General features: G+C 41.8%; 1 protein-coding gene across 9 annotated transcripts in view; it reads right to left on the reverse strand.

Annotated features, from left to right (window-relative positions):
• runx1t1 (RUNX1 partner transcriptional co-repressor 1) overlaps nucleotides 1–21,290 on the reverse strand; it is a 104,991-nt gene that overhangs the window by 50,967 nt on the left and 32,734 nt on the right. For 4 of the 9 annotated variants that reach the window (XM_079654893.1, XM_079654887.1, XM_079654892.1 and 1 more), the window contains exon 1: nucleotides 5,498–6,027. The exons of 4 other annotated variants lie outside the window; for them this stretch is intronic. In XM_079654893.1, coding sequence (XP_079511019.1) covers nucleotides 5,498–5,525 — 28 coding nt within the window. In that variant the 5' untranslated portion in view covers nucleotides 5,526–6,027. Of the gene's footprint in view, nucleotides 1–5,497; nucleotides 6,028–21,290 lie in introns of those variants that run through there. One more of the 9 variants, XM_079654891.1, reaches the window with a different exon arrangement.

Below are 21,290 nucleotides of genomic sequence, written 5' to 3' on the forward strand. Positions count from 1 at the left end.
CTGCCTGCCTGTTTGTTTGTTTTAAGAGCTGTCTGTCTGCGCCCACCTCTCTGTCTCTGAAATACGCACACACACAAGGACACAAACAACTTTTATGGGCAGGTTTTATGGACTGGCAGGAAAGCAAGCCGGTCCATTCTTCAACAATTGTCCTCTCTTGAACTAGGGGGAAAAAAAGGCTCCTAATCGCACAGTTTCACAGCTCATACTCCCCATCAATCAAACCTCTCTGTGTGTCCTCGGCAGTTGTGTGAGCATGTGTGTGTATGTGCGCACACTTTCACCTTCCAACATCCCAAACCTCTGTGGAATCACGAAACAAAAGCTATTAGAGATGGCAGCGCGGTAATCTCTTTCCACATGTGCCCACACACGTACACACATTTCCTTTTCATGCAAACCTTCATAAAAGAAAAGGCAAACACACATAGGAACACACACACACACATATAGGAACACACACATACACACGCCTCTGAATTCCTTTTCCTACGACTGTCTAAACTGTAGATGTACATTGTGTGACAGGTGAATATTGAGGAGGAAAGGGATAACAGGTAACATCTTCACTCTGCCACATTATCGACGCTCCACATCACTAAGAAGTGCTTATTCAATATCGTTACCTTGGCAGAGTGCAGGGCACCACACACTTTAGCGTGTGTCCCTTTGGATTCATAAAAAAAAAAACATAGACACCTACATGTGCACTTACGCTTACACACAAAGTCACAGAATCACATCCAGTCACTTATCTTTTGGAATAAGAAAAGGGGCTTGTCAGGATGGCACATTGTGTGTGTGTGTGTGTGTGTGTGTGTGTGTGTGTGTGTATGTGTATGTGTATGTGTGTGTGTGTGTGTGTGTGTGTGTGTGTGTGTGTGTGTGTGTGTGTGTGTGTGTGTGTGTGTGTGTGTGTGTGTGTGTGTGTGTGTGTGTGTGTGAGAGTGAGGGAAAGGCAATGTGCATTAGGGCGATTACAATATCAGCCGACTCCAGATGGAGGCAGGAAAATAAACAGTAGGAGAGAGAGAGAACGCATGAGGGGAAAGACATCATGAGACAGAGCCTAAGAGAGAGATTGTGTGTGTGTGTGTGTGTGTGTGTGTGTGTGTGTGTGTGTGTGTGTGTGTGTGTGTGTGTGTGTGTGTCAGTCTGCCTGTGTGCGATACAGTTTGAGAAAGTGAAGTTAATTAGCAACTCAATCCCAGTCTATATAGAGAGGACTGAGCGAGGTGTGTGTGAGTGTGTGTGTGTGTGTGTGTGTGTGTGTGTGTGTGTGTGTGTGTGTGTGTGTGTGTGTGTGTGTGTGTTGTCCTGCACACGTCTATCAGAATGTTTCATTGGAAGAAGCCGAACTATAAGGCAGATATAGTAAGTAAGTGAAAACTATTTCCCAGCTGTCCTTCTTTAACAATACTGCTATAAAGCTGTCTCTAGGCATGTTCACAACAGTTAAGAAATGGAAGAAGAAGAAGAAGAAGAAGAAGAAGAAGAAGAAGAAGAAGAAGAAGAAGAAGAAGAAGAAGAAGAAGAAGAAGAAGAAGAAGAAGAAGAAGAAGTTGGATTTGGTAATAGAACTGATCTATTATAAAAATGTTTTCCTTAATGGCTTGAAGTATAAAAACCTTTGAAACATTTACTTGCGTCCATAAAAGTTGATGAATTGTCAGACTCTGCCCTATCGGTCTCTTCTTCACTTGCCCTATACGTCTCCTGTTATCTGGAGTAAAATCACGAACAATGCCAATAAAATCAGTTTGTAGTGCTCGCTGTTGACTTTGACATTAAATAAGCCCCTTGTAAAGGCCAACTCACAACTACAATAACACAAAGACCTCTTGGTTTTGAGAGTACCGGAGTATTCACACACACGCACCACGTATACAACGCACTTGGACAAATCCTTACACAGACCCCCCCCCATACACACAAGCAAATCCTTTTATACAGCTGCTGCTCTTTCATGGGTGATGAAATTCAATAAGCAGTGAAGAGAACTGCCCTCTTGCTGATAACCATCAATGGGCCTATCGATCTACAAGGGTATGTGTGTGTATGTAGGTGCTCACACACACACACACACACACACACACACACACACACACACACACACACACACACACACACACACACACACACACACACACACACACACACACACACACACACACACACACACACACACACACACACACACACACACACACACACACACACACACACACACACACACACACACACACACACACACACACACACACCATCTATAATTCACTCAGGGACTTGGTAAGAGATGGCTCTGAATAATCAGAACAGATCTATACATCTTGAAGGAGTGCATGGAACAGTGGTTTTACTATCCAATTCTACTGCTGACATTTGCCCCCGGACTGCATGGCTTCAAATGCAACCTGTGCCTGTTTCAAAATGCTCTGCCATCTTAACACAGCTTTCATGCAATTACAGGAGGAATGACTTCTTAGTTGTCCTTGTTTTTTCTTGAGTGGGATCGCAACCGACCTTCGAGATTGAAGTCCAAGACATAACTTGAAATTCCAGCACCAGAAAAACGAACTTATTCTACTTATTAAGTAGTGAATTAACTCACAAGAACATACTGCATTTAAAGCACATGCATGAAGTCTAGCCAGCCCATAAATGACGTAGCTGGTTTTTGATTCTGCCATATCAACCTGCCAGTGTCTTACTGATCATTTTGGGCGTCAAGCACTCTCAAATTGGCTCGTGTAAAACCAAATGAGCATACTAAACAATACAGCTGATGCGATGATTCTTGGCATCATTCAGCTTTTGCCTTTTGGACGTGTAGCTGTGAGAAAGTTCAGCCCTTCAGCTGATACAGAAATACACAAGTGGGCTTCATGATGTAGCCGGCATATCATATACCGTTGAGTCATCATCACTTATTCACCATGCAGCAAACCTGGACTGCATCCAAAAGTCTGTGTGTCATACTTTAAAGAAGTGCTCTGAAATGACATCACAGGGCCGGAGCCTCCATGATACTCTGTGATTAATGGGAAATCCATTTTTTTCATTGTGAAATCATAGTCATTAATTGTTTGAGGGTGTGATCTAAAATCTGTATTGAAATACACCACTGGTAATCATTAAAAACCACGTAAATAAAAAATTGTGAGGTGATATGTGTGTACGCAGGTCTTTTTCAACCTGCCAACCAGGGGTATGTAAGTGTTTCTGAGCACGTCTTTGTGCGTGTGAAGGCGAGAATAAAATGGCTGCCATCATTTTTGCAAGGCCACGTCTGTGGCCATGAGCAGCGGTCTGATGCATTTGACCCTAAAGCCTGAGATCAGCGAGGAGGGAGGGAGGGAGGGAGAACAGGTGTGAGGCAGGCTGGTGGCTGGGCAGATGGCCCCTGGAAGAGCTAGCTGGTGCTGCAGAGCCTGGATGGACTGCAGAGAGTTAGCAGCCAACGTTAATACAATCCTGTTTATACAGCGTGCGCAGACGTGCATGTAGATCCGACAACACACACACATACACGTGCAAACACACACAAACACAGTCATAACCTGCAAACAGCACTTATCATTTACTCTCCCCTCATCCCAGCTTTGTTTACCTTTCATTTACTCTTTCTGTCTCTCTGCCTCTCTCTCTCTCTTTATCTCTGTAAACACACACATTCCAGGTAATAGTCTTTTCAGTCAAGTCGCTATTTTAATGGAAGTCCCAGAGGTTAAAGAATGGACAAAAACTAAAACAGTTGACGTATTAAATGACGTGCAGGGAAACACATTAAAATAGTATGACAACTGCAGTTAATAATGATAAATAATACTGATAATAAAAAATAAGTTTGATAATTTAGATCAAACATCAATACATATATGAATGATGACAGCCTGATAAAAATGATCGAATCTTGGATACACAGAAGACACTAAAATCAAAAAAAAAAAAATCTAATATAGCCTATACTATGTTTTATTGACAATGCAAAAATGCTCATAAACAATCCTCGTTTTTAATCTATATTTAACTGGTGGGTCACGCCTTTAAGAGGAGTTAACAATCACGCCCTCGATGCCTAAAAAGCTTTGCAAGGGGCTAATCGCCATGCGTAAAAAAAAATCCAAAACCCTGTGGGTTTCCAGGAGATATTTTCCTCCCTCTCTAATCTGAGCCGTGAGAACAGTCGGGCATCGACAGCAGGTTGAGCCCCAGCAACCTCCCACACCAACCCGCATTTCTGAGCTTCTCCCAGTCGGGAAACAGATTCCCACTGAAGTCAAATATAGCCCGAACCCTTTAATTTCAATCCTACGACACTCCATTAAAAAGGGGGGGGAAATATCAGTTTTTCTCTTCTTTTTTTTGTGCTTTTTGATTATTTTGTGATGGCAAAGTCACAGCGGGAGGAGATAGAAACTTCACATGGATTTTAGAAGATGCGTTTGACAGTTGTGACAGAGCTTTGGAGGAAGTCTTCAAATGCAAACTGTGAAATTCAAAGTCTGTCTCAAAGACAGCAGAGGGAGAGGAGGAGAGCATTGCTCTTCGCTAAACAGCCAGGATAGCAAAGTCAAAATATATTTCCAAGAAAATTGCAAACATCAACCTTTTGGAACAGATGTAATGACACTTTCCTATTTTAAAAAATAGTAAACAATTGTCATCAAATTCTCAAAATACGTTCTTTGATTTAAAAACCTACATGTGGCACAATAATATCTATCTCAGGAGTCGCCTCACAATATAACTAATACTCTGAATCCATAAAGTGTTCATGCTTTCTGGGGATTATCAGCTGATAGGAAGGCTACTTCACTTCTCGAAATGGTATTGACACATCGGAAGGATAACACTTGATCCGTGAACTTCAGTGGCCTGTTGCCCGAGGACAACTCTCCATCCCGGGTCCAAGCCCATGAATTGTAAACTGCTTTTTATGGAGACAGGGACAGCTGTGAGTTGGTGTCACTGATTACACAAACTGAACCAGCAATTTATAGAAAGCCAATTGTACTTCTGATAACACAAACATGGAAAAAATACTAGTTAAAATGCAGCTCCCAATAGACAATATTAGGTTTACTCGAATAGTCCTTAATCGTGAGCAATTGGGTTTCAATCTCCACTGCTCAGCCTTTTTTCTTCGATCAGAATAAAACCATAACATGCACTATTACGCACAGCACAGACACGCATTGTTCCCTCCTGCAATAGGTCTGTCATCACAGTTTATCTCAGTCAACGACAATAAAATAAAAATGTTATTGCTGGCTAGTGTCATATGTTGTGTTTTAATATAAATGACTCCACGTTTATCAGTCTGGAGCACCGGAGCTGCTGCTTAATTTACATTGAAACCTATGAAACGAATCGTTAATGTCATTTTATATAGTGGTTCAGCTCCTATTTCCTAGTATTTTCTTATGTATTCTTACAAAGCCAATGCGTAATCAAAATACAAATAATATCCTAAAGCAAGAGAGAAGCCACTTACACTGAAAGGAGGCAGAAATTCCCACCATGCGGTACGTTGATGTGAGAGGGCTAAATAATTTCCAGTCCTTTGGACTCCGCGCAAGGTCCCCTCGATGATCCTCTTGTATCGGGAAAACGAAAGCTACAGAGTCCAGCCAGCTCTCAAGGGCTCTGGCGGTATACTTCCAGGAGCTCCAAAATGTGGTTCAAACTCCGACTGAAGAAGAAGGGGATCTCTCGGCTTCACAGAAGTGTTCAGTCACTGTGGTTATTCAGGATGGGAGAAGCCGGGATTGTTGTAAAGGCGCAGAGCAGGAGGAGAGATGAGACAGCGATGGAGAGGGAGGATGCAGTGCGCAGGGCACCCGTCTGATTTCCTATCCGCCTTTACCACTTTCTTCCAAAATCCCTTAAAACGTCTAGTCGGTCTAGATTGTAGAAATTCTTTTTTAAATATGAGAACAATTCATACACACACCGTCGGTCAATGGGCTCCTTGTTTTCTGGCGTGGGATAGAGGAGTAGCGGCACTCTGCCTCCAGTCGGCGGTGCGCAGCAGAGCCAGGTGGCGGTGGGCGGGACTGCCGAGGAGGAGGGGGCGGCGACTGGGCGGCGACTGGGCAGCAGCCAGCATCTGTTTGTCCTAAAATAGGTTGGAAAAAGCGGGGTCAGGTCAAGTCGAAGTGGTTTCTACCAGCAGTAGCAGCGGCTCTCGAAGCTTCTTCACGTCAGGGGCTCCCAGGGAGATCACTCCAAGGTTTTTATTTACCCAAAGACAAAGGAAACGAGTGCCATCACATATGACTGGATAATTAAAGGATACCTTCATGTCTGTCTAAAAAATGTTTTACATGACCATGTGTGCATAAACTCGTCATTAGTTTCTGATATTGCATTATTTGCACACAATGGATTATTATTTTTATTTACTTTTCTTAAATTGAACTTTCTTATGAAGGTTGTCTTTGTTGCCAGTAGGGATTGGAACAAGAATTTCAGCGACAACATTTTCTTTGTGTCCGCATTGCTTTGAGAAAGATGCTAACAACGTTGAACCATCATTCAAATCTTTGCTTAATGAGACGAGTTAGATACTAGATAAAAATACGTTGTGCATATCCATTCAACTACATGAAATTAACCGGATTACCAATTTGGTTAAGCTTGGGACCTCCCAGAGTGTCTTTAGGGACCCTCAGTGATCCTTGAAGCCCGCTTGGAGAAATACTTGCACCAACAGCAGTGGAGTGTCATGGACATCAACAACATCCAGCCAGATGACTGCTTGAGGAGCTGGTAGGCTGTTGTGAGTGTGGGTGTGTGTGCAAGCAAGATTGTGTGATGCATGTCACACACACACACACACACACACACACACACACACACACACACACACACACACACACACACACACACACACACACACACACACACACACACACACACACACACACACACACACACACACACACACACACACACACACACACACACACACACACACACACACACACACTATCTTCCCTCAGCTGAAAAAGACACAGGCAGGCTGGCCTGCAGTAACCTAAGGCAAACACTTTCCCCGGACCATCTGGAAGTCATCTCGCCCGCAGAGCCAGTGAAAGCACAGAGCAGAAGCTACGTTTACAACTCGGTGATAACAACCGCTCCACTTGAACTGCATGGTTGAACAAGTCATGCACCAAGGCCCGATCATAGCATCTCATACATGTAAAGATTCTACTGTATTTTGTCCTGTATTATTCGTATGTGCGTTGGTGGTGGTGTTAACAATAACTCAAATTGATTATAAGACCTTTATGAATATTTAGTCCCCTCTTGTCTGATGTCAGATAACTATGTGGTTTCTAATTTACAGAGCTGAATACAACAAAAAAACTAATTTTGTGTTTTTACTAAAAAAGTACTTCATCCGCCTTATGGAGCATCACCACAACAAATGCAATACCTTCCACTTGTCTGTCACAAGCTGTATGTAAAACATTGTTAGCACACCACCAGCACAGAGCTCATTGTTCCCTCAACGCAGTCTCTGTGGGGAAAAGATGATGCCATTAATGGCAATTGTTTGCAACATTAACATTGTGCGTTTCTCTCCTTCACTTCAGCTCTCTCCCTCTCATCTCCCCCTTGTCTCACAGCTTCAGCGGTGGGTATGTGTTCTCAAATGGAATATGGATAGGTAGAGTCTCTGGCTCTCTGACGAGCACAGAGCAAAGACTGTGCTCTACTTCCATCTTTCAGTATGGGTCCTTTTGTTAATCTCTAACAAAGGCAGTGGGCTACACAGGATGTGTGAATAGATATAGGGGGAGAAGGTATGGGATGGAAGAAGAGGGAGAGAATATTGGACGAAAATAGATTAAAAGAAAATTAGATCTGGTTCATAATGAAATTAATGAAAAAGGAAAGATTGTGGTGAATTGATGTCCGAGAAAAACTGTGGCTTCTGAATCAGACATGAGAGGTGCAGAGGTAATGTGGCAACTCAAAGTGAATAACCTAATGTAGTCCGAAGGAACCAGCGGGGCTGTGAGGATGCCGTCACTCTGCGCCTATTTGTGTCCTCTGGTTTTTTCCCGGAGAGCAAGTTCTCTCATGGCAATCACAGCGAAACATCTTGACGGCCGGAGGCACAAGGATAGGCGTTGAGGAAACCTGCAAGGGAAAAGAGAATAGGGCAATGATCTGTGTGTGTGTGTGTGTGTGTGTATGTGTGTGTGTGTGTGTGTGTGTGTGTGTGTGTGTGTGTGTGTGTGTGTGTGTGTGCGTGTGTGTGTGTGTGTGTGTGTGTGTGTGTGTCCTGTGATAACGGTGCATGAGAGCAGGAAACACACAGTGCCTGTTTTTGCTGCAGTGGTTCCTGGAAGTCAGCCGCCCAGTGTGATCGACGACACACACACACACACACACACACACACACACACACACACACACACACACACACACACACACACACACACACACACACACACACACACACACACACACACACACACACACACACACACACACACACACACACACACACACACACACACACACACACACACACACACACACGCACGCGCACACACACACGTGAGGACGCACACAGGATACCTCGCCTCTGAAAGGGAAAAACATGCTGCGTCTGATACATGTGGACACAGACAAGCAGACTTCCTGCATTTTCCCACCTACTGGGCGGCCACCTGTAACACAGTCACAAACACACACTCACACACTCAGATTACATTCTGTGGGACAAAGCCAGAATGAGGCAAATATAAATTGGGAGTTTGGGAGTTTACAGTAAACAAGTGCCATTCAAACCCTGTAATTATCTGCCATTGGGTCAACAACAGTCTGGGGCCAAGAAGCTCGTCATCATCAACACCACCACTGGTTATAAAAACAACAGGATAAGCAGGGAGATATATCTAAAGTTAGGTTCAGTATTTTCATGACTGTAAGATAAAGACATCAGTAGGGATCTAGTGGAGATTAATCCAGAAAGATTTGCATGAAAATAATGATGCTTCCCTTTCCAACCGAATCAGATTTAGATCTTTGATGCTTTTAGATATGTTTGTCACACCCTGATTCTCTTCCACATTTTCGAGCTAGTCTCTCCAATATCTCATGTTCACTTTAGATCCTCCTCCTCTGAAGTATCCCATGTGTCAACGCCATTTCCAATCACCTGATCTACCACCTGTCCCAACTTCTCCATTAGCCTTGCAGTATAGATTGTATGTGCTTTTAACTTATCATTACAGCCATCATCTGTGCCTGACTTCTGCCCTTTTGCCTGACCCTAACCAAATTATTTTTGCCTTACTAACATGTCTGGTATTGACATCGATGTTAACACCTACTTGTTTTTTGGAATATGCACAGGAATTACAAAAATTATGTTAATTCAGGTACATGTTTGAATCATCCAATACCACTATTATTGTTCAGTAATTGGGATTAACTCTATCAAGTACAGTATATTCATGTTTTAAAGAATGGTGTTCGAGGTAACTTTTAAATTGTCCACAAGCTATTCAGCAAATAATTAATACCTGATGAATCAGCTACGGATAAAAAATGAAAGTAACATTTATGGAGACATGGAGTGCTCTGTCAAGGGTAAAATGTGACTTTTATTAAATGTCTTCTCAAGGTCGATGTGCAAACAAACGAGTGAGGGATTTTTTGTTAACTGCATGGCTCAAATATTTGACAAAAACATTTGATTTATCTATTTGGCTTAACTTGAGGCATTTCTACAACATTACATTCCATCATCCACATGCCATTGAAATCCATTTACGAAATACTGAACTGAATCAAATACAATAAAAAAAACATCCCTGTCACAAAATAAATAAATATTTAAATTCCAAATATTTCTCTATAACTTATGTAGAAAGTATAAAAAGCAATGAATTAAATTAACCAACAAAGAAACAATCCCCAACCTAACTTCAAAAGAGATGCAAAGGGATTTTAAGAGGGAGGAATAGACACAGAGCTGCATGATGGGATGGCAGCTGCAGTGCAGCATCTTATGCAGGTACAGTGTCTGGAGAGGGATCTTACTCACACACTGGGGTATTATGGAATTCAACCACCGTCTGGCTCGTAGCAAAGGAGAGGAACTAAGTGGGTGAAAAACTGACAACCTTGCCTTGCTCCATGAGAATGTAAATGAGTCTTTCCAACTTCCAGAGAAGACCGGCTAAATATCTTGACAGCCTGCAAACAAGCAAGAGAATAACTTTCAAATCACGCTGTCGGGCAAAATCAACAGCAAACAGAAAGGATGACATCTTGACAAATATATTACATTTAAAAATGCGCTAAGGCATGTTTCCTTTGCGAGGAGATAGAGAAAAACAACCAAAAACATGATATCCCAATTGTTTTGTCTTTTGCTTACATCAAATCCTGAAATATACGTCTGTCATTGCTTCTCTCCTGAAGCCTGGAGGGTTTCCCACAATGCTCGGGGCTGCTGTCTCATATGCATTTCATGTGAACATGTGAAAATCTCCCTGTTTGTTTGCAACCACACCACTCCTCTTTCTGCCTAGCCCTCTCCTCCCTTTTTCATCACTCCCATGATCACTCTGCTTGTGAAAAGAAAACATTTACAGACAAGAGGAGGACAGACAAGATGCAAGGAATGTTCTGTTGCTTTCCTGTCAGTCGGTCTTGGCAGAAAGTCTGTTTTTTTCTTTCTGAAATGAGCAGAACCTCGGAAAGTTGAGTCTGGATTTAGCACCATTAATTTGCCAAGACGGGACAATGTTTTAACAACTGGAAGTGTACTCAGTCAACGAAACCTTTAAAACACATCTCGGAAAAATTAGGAAGCCAGGTATACTTTATAGCCTCGGGACATTATACACACTAAAAAACACTGGGGCATTTTATATTTACGGCTCATGGACCTAAACTGTAAAGGAGCTCCCGCCATACCCATCATTTCCATGCAATGAGAAGTTACTAATTATGAAAATGCAATAAAGGCATTTCCTTTACTGTGAAGGTTTTGCCTTTTGTAATTCCTACCCTTGTAGCTTCCCTTCGACAGCTGTGCTAATCCCTTTGTTATAATGTTACTTGGTTCTTCTGAGCCTCTTGATGTTGGTGAAACAATTGTACAGAGGAATTCAATTGATGAAACTACTCGTCAGCTCCGAAAGTAATTAACCACCTAACATTTCTCCTTTGTCTTGGGAAACAGTGTGTTCTTGACTCACTGCTTTCACCCACTGAAGAGTACTCTTCCACTGTTTATTCTCGTCACACAAGGACACATTTAACGCCTCTGGATGTATGAGAAATGTAATAGAAAATGTTGCGTTGATTAACATTTCACAACATTGTCACTGTTGACAACTCAATGTTTTATTTATGGTCCTTTTACCTATTTTTGTTCAGTTTGACTTGGATAATTCTATTATTTGATTTCACAATAGATTCTAGCAGATTGAGATATACCACAAGTTTGAAAGTATATTTAGATTAAAGTTAATAACTATTGTCAAATTACTACGGCAGTAGCTGTTGAGGACGTGTCTCTGATCAGCTAATGGATAAAAAGTCAGTGTTTTCTTAGTGGTTGCAGTCATCACACCGTCCAACCATGTTCCTCAGAGGGAGCCTGTTACATTCACCAAACTCAATGTAAAGGTATCGGGGGATCATTCCCACCTCAGGTATTGAGTTAACAATGATATTACCGTATGTTGGATGGGATTTTGGATGCTTCTGCCTGGATCGAATACAAAAAAATAGTACTGTATAGACAGGAGAAGAAAATGTAAGAAGATAATGAGTGGAAAGAGGACAAAGGATGGTTAAAAGGAGAGAGATGACTGGTTGAGCGAAAGGTAAAGTGGGGAGATTGGGTGTCTGAAAATGGCTGTATACCTATGGGATGTAAAGCATTTCTCCTACACATGTATGTATAATAGCTGCCTAGGGTTGCTATGATTGGCGTCGATGCTCCAGGCCCCATCCATCATCATCACCCACCTTGCTGCACCTCGCTTGTGGACCCAACTTCCCGCAAATCATCGGCCAGATGGCCCTCGCCAACGCTCGCCCGCTTTATACACCTGATATGAAGCTATCCGTCATCTGATAACGACCGAGCTTTGGCGGTCCCCCAGCTGGGGCCTCTGCTGCGGCACTGGGCACTGGCGGGTATCGGGGATTGGGTGGTGGCGGGGTGGTGCACAGGCTGACTGCCCCTCTGATGGATTAGTGCCAGGGAGTGCGGCTGGGGAGGGGGTGGCAGTGCTGAGGGGTGCCCCCTAATAGGATTCACCGTCATTCAGTGGACCATGGAACAGGTGGAAGGAGTGAGAGGAACGAGAAAGACAGGGTATGTAGTGATGAAGCGTAACTCAGACAGCAATACAAAGAGGAGAAAATGGTGGAAGAGCCATTAAATTCACTAAAAGATGAAGGAATAAGAAAAGGAACAACACAAAAGGAGACTATCCTCCCCAAAGAAAATGACCAGTTGTTTGGTTGAGAATCTGTCTTTACTTTTAAGATGCAGCAAGTCATTCTTGTTTATACATCTATAAACCAAGGTGTTTTCAAATCACTAGGACAGGTATACTGTTGTTATCTTCCTGTTTCAGATCCATAGTAAATGCTTGTTTCTTCGAACTGAAAACAATTGTTCCCAAATCTTCAGAAGTTGTTGTGCCTTCACCCAACAAAACTTAAACTGATGTGGCACTGTCAGAGAAGGGTTTTGTGCAACAGTTATTTATGGCCGTTATGTTGATGTTTACATAACTGAAAAGGGGTGTCACAGGTTTTTTTCACCTCGTTTTTAATGAGGACAATGCCACTCAGGGCCGGCCCTAGACTTTTGGGGGCCCTAAGCGAGCTTTGGCTTGGGGGCCCCCCTCACTCTAGCGCGTTCTCACTACACACAACACGGAACCAACTTTTGTCTCATGATGTTAGCATAAGTACACATATTGTATAAATAAGCCTGTAAACACCGTGGACCTCACCAATATATTCTTTTAAATATTGAAGTTAAAAGCATCAATTTGGTGCACTTTGAGAGAAAAATTAAGAGATCTATGGATACATCTCTCAACACCCATATGAAACAGAACTGTAAACAGATTTTTCTTTAAGGATATCTTACAAATCACTTAAACTGTATTCTTGCTTTGTCATATAGTAATTCATAACTGTTTTTCATTTATTCTCTCTGGCTGTCCATCTCATAATGTTCACATAGAAACTAGCTGTCAATAGGAATATCATTCAGAAGAATTATAATTTCTTGCAAAAATCTGTCACAAAAAGAGGTTGCACATTTAAATGCAGGTGTTGTTATGGCAACGTCAGTGGCCACACAGCCACATTTACTGCTGCAAATACGTTCAAACATGCTGTTGACATGTAAAGCAGTGGCAACTATGCCACCATTTCAGCTGACTTTTTCTCAGAAATACTGTCACATAACATCCATATATTTCAGTGCTAGGTTGATGCTTAGCTAAGCTAACTGTGAAACACTTTAACTGACAGGACTCCTGATCAACTGTGTGCTGTAAGGTAGCTTCTAGCTTCATGTCGAACAGTAAGTCAACATTTCCCAGAGAGCTTTCTTTGAAATCACCAGGTAACGCTAAAAAACATTACATTTAGATTATATGACAAAGTGTTTATTTAATATATCTGGCTAGCTATAGCTACTTGCTAACGGTTTAGCTTACCCCCGCGATTCAAAGTAATGTCAACGTAGCTGTAATTTATGCTTTGCTTACATGTTCGCATAACTTGGAAGTTTACTGACATTTACATACCTTGTTTACCTGGCTCAAGTGGTGGCTCTGGGGTTGTTGTGTGAGCCACCACTTGAGAATTGTCGTATTTTTTAAGAAAATGTTTTCTTATGTACATCTTCAAAAACTCTGAGTCCGACTGAAAGTTTATTTTAAACATTGTCACAGCTCACATGATAGGTACCTGTCAGCCAATAAGACAGATGTTTATTTCCATTCAACTCTGGTTGGTCTGGTGTCTTGCCTCTGTTGCATTCACTGAACACGGGAAATTACAATCTTGCCGTCCTCTCTTGTGTCATGATGAGGTTCAGGTAAAGCATGGTTAATGTGTTATATAATCAATCAATCAATCAATCAATCAATCAATCAATCAATCAATCAATCAATCAATCAATGTTTATTTATATAGCCCAATATCACAAATGTTACATTTATCTCAGTGGACTTCACAGTTTGTAGAGAATATCAGTATGACAATACGACACCCTCTGTCCTGAGAGCCTCACATCGTACAAGGAAAAACTTCCGGAGGAAACCCCACAGTTTAAAGGGAAAAATGGGAGAAACCTCAGGGAGAGCAACAGAGGAGGGATCCCTCTCCCAGGACGGACAGACGAGCAATAGATGCCGTGTGTAAATTGAAAAGATAATACATTTGCAACATAGGTAGTCCATATGTTTGGAAATGCATGTGTGTATAATAGGAAGATGAATCCACGAGGATATCCATTCAGGACTTATGATCCAGGACCACAGCCACGACTCAAGATCGAGGACTCGCGATCCATGACACAAGACCGCAGGATCATCGAGGACTCGCGATCCATGACACAAGACCGCAGGATCATCCATGACTCCGGATCCCGGCGTATATAGACGCCAAAAAGAAAGACATTTGGGGAAGCTGGGTTAATCGGAACATGAGAGTACAAAGGTATAGACAAAGAGAAGGAAGAAGTAAGATGTCCCCCGACAAACTAAGCCTATATCAGCAAAACTAGGGGCTGAATCTAATCAGCCCTAACTTACGCACTTACGCACTCTTAAAAACGGATAGGGTGTCTGCCGTCCGAACAAAAACTGGAAGCTGATTCCACAAAAGTGGAGCTTGATAAGAAAAGGCTCTGGCTCCCATTGTACTTTTAGAGACTCTAGGAACAACCAACAACCCTGCATTCTTGGAACGCAATGCCCTAGTAAGACAGTAGGGTACAATGAGTTCTTTAAGGTAAGATGGCGCCTGCCCATTAAGGGCTTTGTAGGCGAGAAGAAGTGTAAGGCAGCCAGAACAGGAGTAATGTGGTCCCTTTTCCTAACTCTGGTTAGTACACGAGCTGCAGCATTTTGAATCAGCTGAAGCAACTTGACTGACTTCTTGGTACACCCTGATAATAAGAAGTTACAATAATCCTGCCTTGAAGTAACAAATGCATGGACTAAAGGGGTAGACATTAAGGGTAAAATGCCACTGGCCCTCCGGGCCGGAGGAATTGTATTATCACTGGCCCCACCATTGTATCCACTGGCCCGGAGCATTCGTCCAAAAAAAAAATCGACTAATAATGAAGAAAATTAACACATTTGTTGCCATAGTAATTTATGCACTAACTAAATTTCTACAACATTTGAATAATCAGTTCTTCCCCATTTTCCTCAATTGTTATATATTTGGTTTATTAAAATAATTATATTGTGGTCATTGTTAAAAAATGTCTGCTATTATTATGAGTATTATTATTTGTATAATGCGCTTTCTGCCTTCCTGTCATTATCAGGAGTTAGAAATGTAATGGCTATGTAATAGATTATATTAGAACCTTCATTATCCTAAACTGCTGGGACATTTCCCTATAGCCAATACCTTTATATTCTCTTCACTTACTTGTCAGCATAGGTCGGCATTGATGTACAGAGCCGACGGAAGACCTTGTTTATATTGGCATCATATTGAGAGGTGCAGGGACGCGTCCTAAAACCAGGAAGTAAGCCGCTGGTTCCCTCGACAAAAAGCTATGGGATTTCTCCACAGGGTTTTGGAAAATAGCTGGAAATAACGTCTTTGGAAAACAAACCTGTTTGATAAATGCACGTTTTGTTCAGCCGGATAATCTCCACATGTTTACCCTACTTTTATCATTTTCGAATCATAAATCTAATCGATAGATTATAAAAGGGTTTTAGGATGCGTCACTGCACCACTAGAAGCCAACTCCATCGATCAAACTGGCTGAAACGTTCTCTCCCTCTTCTTCTCATGATCCCTGTCACTCTCTTTGAACTCCTCCGGTGACTTTCTTTTATTTGAAGATAGTTTTTTGCCCTGCGCTTGGCCAGTTACCGCTGGTATTAAACATTTTTGGGCGAATGGTTAGATAGCGCGATAGTCTGTAGTGAAGGAGCGCGCTCCCGCTCACGGGAGCCTGCTCGCGCTGCGCTCCGCAGCAAACAGCTGTTTGCTTTTCACTCAACAACGACAAGCGACTCACGAAACGCTATGTTGTAGAACGAAACAAAATTGCTAGTCAAAATACCAATACCAAACAATATTTTTAGTGGCCCGAGCGGGCAAGTGGAAAGTATGTTATGCTGGCCCGGGGTGTCTAAATAGTGCTTCCGGGCCAGCGGGCCATTTATAATGTCGAGCCCTGGACTAGTTTCTCTGCATCGTTTTGAGGCAAGATATGCCTGATTTTTGCAATGTTACGTAGATGGAAGTAGGCGGTCCTTGAAATTGATTTTATGTGGGCGTTAAAGGATAAATCCTGATCAAATATAACACCAAGAGTCCTTACAGTCTCACTGGAGGCCAAATTAATGCCATCCATAGTTAGTATATATTTAGATAATTTGTTTCGTAGATTCTTTGGGCCAAGTACAATAATTTCAGTTTTGGTCGTGTTTAACATCAAAAAATGTAAGGTCTTCCACGTTTTTAAGTCCTTGAGGCAGTCTTGAATTTTATTTAGATGATTAATTTCATCAGGCTTGATTGATAAATATAGTTGAGTATCATCCGCATAACAATGAAAGTTTACAGAATGATTCCTTATAATATTGCCTAACGGAAGCATATATAATGTGAACAAAATAGGTCCGAGCACTGAGCCCTGTGGCACTCCATGGCTAACTTTGGTTTTCATAGAAGATTCATCGTTGACACGTACAAACTGAGAGCGTTCAGATAGATAGGACCTAAACCAGCCTAAAGCAGTTCCCTGTATGCCAACTAAGTGCTCTAGTCTTTGCAATAGGATATCATGGTCAATAGTATCAAATGCAGCACTCAGATCGAGCAAAACAAGAATAGAGACAAGTCCCTTGTCTGAGACTATTAGAATGTCACAGCTATTGACTCAATAATATAATACATGACTTTGAGAGTAGGCAATCTAGGCAAATTAACACAATTAATTAAACATACTTATCACGGCGACGGTGTACTGAGATTTATTTATTTTTTAAATAAAAAAAAATATATTTTTGTTTTGCTAGGGGACCCCTTAGTGGCTGCGGGTCCCTAAGCGGCCGCTTATGTCGCTTAATGGGTCGGGCCGGCTCTGATGCCACTATTGCTGTCATGTTAAGAAATAGTTAACCTACAGTCTAAAAAAAGGGCAAAATAACCTTCAGCTCACTAATATGATTGCCATTTTCACATTGCATGAAATGTATTCAGCTCTCAATAATGACTCTTAACACAGTTAGATTGAATACCTTAAGTGTTAACAATATCTTGCTGTTAGGATGATTGACAAGATAAAAATGCCTTAATGGCTTATGTTGAGCATTATGTAGCAGAGTTTCTGACTTTCACATGCTACTGCACAGCGAGGGAGGCTGGCAGCACCGATACATTACACAATAACACATATATACACACATTCACAGAAATACATTTATTCTGCCTCTCACACACACACACACAGACACACACACACAGACACACACACACACACACACACACACACACACACACACACACACACACACACACACACACACACACACACACACACACACACACACACACACACACACACACACACACACACACACACACACACACACACACACACACACACACACACACACACACACACACACACACACACACACACACACACACTCACTCACTCACTCACTCACAGACAAGCAGTTCTCATTAGTGAAGTCAGTGTGCTCTAGGCAGGCAGCAACCCTGCAGCAGTCTTCAGGAGTCAGAGGAGCCATTTGTCAGTGGAAAACAATTAGCGGGGAATGATCCGTCCCATTGGTTTTAATGAGTACAGCCGGGTCACTCTGCTCACAGCAGCAACACGCTAAAGGTCATCAAAGGCTGAGAGCCATGCACAACCAAGTCACATACGTGGGCGCAGACACACGCACGCCCCACACACACCTCTATTCATTTTCACCTCTCTAGGCCGCTTCCAATGTGCTGCATGCACACACGCTGATGCAATCACACGCTGACAAATGGACACTCCCTGACACCTCACCCCCAACCATCCATTTCTCATCCCTCTGAAGCAATCCATCTCCCTCCACATCATCGCAGGCATTGAAAAGCCATCGTGATAAGTGAAGTCTTGTATTATGTTAGAAGGGTATTGTTCATATCATATGTGTGACCTTGGAAAGTACCTATGGCATGCTGATATATGTAATGCATACACTATGTTAGTGTGGCTGATTAGGTGCAATATGGTAACTATAGTAACAAATGGAATAACAGTATGCCTTTATTTTCTTCAAAGAAGAACAATAGCACATGGGAAAAGCACGTCAGTAATGGAAACGTATGAATGTCATAGTGAGCTGCTGAGGTTGTTGAATAAACTTCACTCAGATCTAAGAATAAAGGAAATATGTTGATTATGTTAATGTATGTCCTTACCGTCTGACATACACTGCTGTAGGGTAAATAAAACCAGTAGTATTGAACTGCTAAATGGTTGTGAAAAAATAGCCCAACACGGAGATAATTCGCTAATTTGGAAGTATTTAATCTGTTTACCAGGAGGTCAAGAATCAATGGTCAAATTGGGCCGGACTGACTCCGTATTAAGGTTAATTATACCAAACCTGAGTCACATTAACCAAAACAGACAGACAGATAACTGCCTCATTTCACTTGAATTTGGTATCAGCCAATATGTTTGTTCAACACTTACCAAACCTAATGAGCATAACTTTTGCCATTTAAAAGTGTATTTCTAATAAAATAATTAAAATTGCAACTTTAAAAAAAAAATGTTATGTTGAAATACTGTGACATTGTCGTTTTTATAAAATCATTAAACGTGAGTTCATGGCAACAATATAAAAAAAAGATTGCAAAGCTATTAACTCAATCTATTCCATCTTTTATCGAGGAAACATGCAAGCTACAGTATTTCCACCATTTAGTTGTTGAAAGAGATGTAGACCAATACAGTGACAGGTTTTGTTTCATGAAACCATGTATTAATTTGACATGAGGTGAATTATTTAGCTCACATATTCAATGGAAACACTAATTGCTCTGAGGGAACTGACCTTCAACACTGCCCACACAAAGCACTGCTCTTTCAATCTGCTGATGCTCTGCTCCTCCTGATTTTTCACTCAATACAAAACACTCAAAGCTCAATTTTTCTCCTGTCCACTTCCTTTAACCCGTAGATACATCTCTGCGTCACGTGTATGAGTGTGTGTATGAGTGTGTGTGTGTGTGTGTGTGTGTGCGTGCGTGCGTGCGTGCGTGTGTGTGTGTATGAACATCTACTGCATGTAGTATACTAGATAAAACAGACCCTTATTATTACAAATGTTGATCCTAAATGTCTCCATGTCCTCTTCACCCCACTACCTAAACCGCCCACTGTTTGCCAAGCAATTCAGACACACTGGGAAAAAGCTAAATGTTATGTCGTACATACATGACTCTCCCTGTCAGTGTGTAATAGCTCTGGTTTGAGAGAGAGAATAAGAGATATGGAGACCACCAATAGAAAAGCACCAGGGTCCATAAGGTGTTCAAACAGGAAGGGGTTGTCCCACACTTCACTGCCCTTAATGGGCACATTAAGTGAGCAACAGCCATTTAGCGTAACAGCCCACCTGGTGGAACCGCAGCCCCCGAGCCCTTCCCCTCATCCCACACTGGAACCATGGAGAGACCTCATGATGGTTTGTGAACACTGTGACAAGTAAATTGGGGTGGGGGTGGGAGTTAAGGTGTTTAAAATTGGAAAGCCCAGCCCAACACATAATCCAAGGAGTTATTTATTTTGTAAACTCAGTTACATTTTATGAATTTGAATGTCTTACCTTTAGCTCAACAATTGTAGCAATGTGCTTTCCCCTCCTCTGTCCGAAGCTACTTCCACAACGCTGTTCCCTAATGAGCACAATTATGCATAGAAACAAGTGCAGTTATAGTTCTGAGGATTCTCTGACTTAACATTAGTTGAAAGCAACTTGGATATATGTATTTTAAACATTATTGGAAGTAAACATGAACTAAAACATGTACCTTTCCAGAAGGACGTTCTGGAGTGAAAAGTAAGGCTTACTCAAGTTCACAGGATACAGTTTTACATAATAAAGCGATATAGGTACTTTTTTTTTGCATCTTTGTATAAAACGTCATTTACTTTTGCAACTCTATTTTTAACATAGTAACAACAGGGAGTTTAAGACTGGAAATACCAGTCCAATGATTTGTGACCTTTTCACAATAAAGCACAACATCCGACCACTGCTGCAAAACCAAACAATGTTATTTTTTTGTAGTCTTTTCTGTGAATGATGTGTGTGTGTGTGTGCGTGCGTGCGTGCGTGCAGGCGTACGTGCGGGCGTGTGTGCGTGTGTGTGTCTGTAAGGTGTTGTGAGTGTGGACATGATTTAGACTCTCTAAAGACATTCTCTAAATGTTTGAGAATGTCTTTAATGAAGACATGTTGCCTGCATTCGCTGCCTTCTCGCCCTCTTTCTCTCCTTTCTTGCTCACGCACACATTTGCTTGCAAAGTGCATCGGCGAATGAAAGGACGTGTCACGGCAATCGGAACAATGTAATTAGAAGTGCTAGAGAGGTGGAAAGTGCTTTATGGTGATAATGTGGCACAGTAATTAAGGGGAAATATCATGACCCTAGTGCCCACGGCATTTAAAAAAGAGTAATTTAAGCCTGATATTAGACAGTGATTGTCAAATCAATGGAGGAGAGGGAGGGGGGAGGAATGTGGAGAGTGAACCTGTCTTGATGGGGTGCATCGGTGATTACAAAAGGGACAGATTCAATATGCATGAGCACGCCTCTATGAGTGTGAACTTAGTAAATTGACTGCAGGTATGAGTGGGTTGAACTGCAGGTATGAGTGGGTTGAAACATGATTGACTTATGTTTTTGTATTTCTCCTACAATTTATGAATCCTCCAAAATTAATACATTGCATGTTTAATTTAGTTTTATTGTTTGGAATCATGGATAGTATCAAA

Source organism: Notothenia rossii (genome assembly GCF_949606895.1).
Source record: "Notothenia rossii genome assembly, chromosome: 10".
NCBI lineage: Eukaryota > Metazoa > Chordata > Actinopteri > Perciformes > Nototheniidae > Notothenia > Notothenia rossii.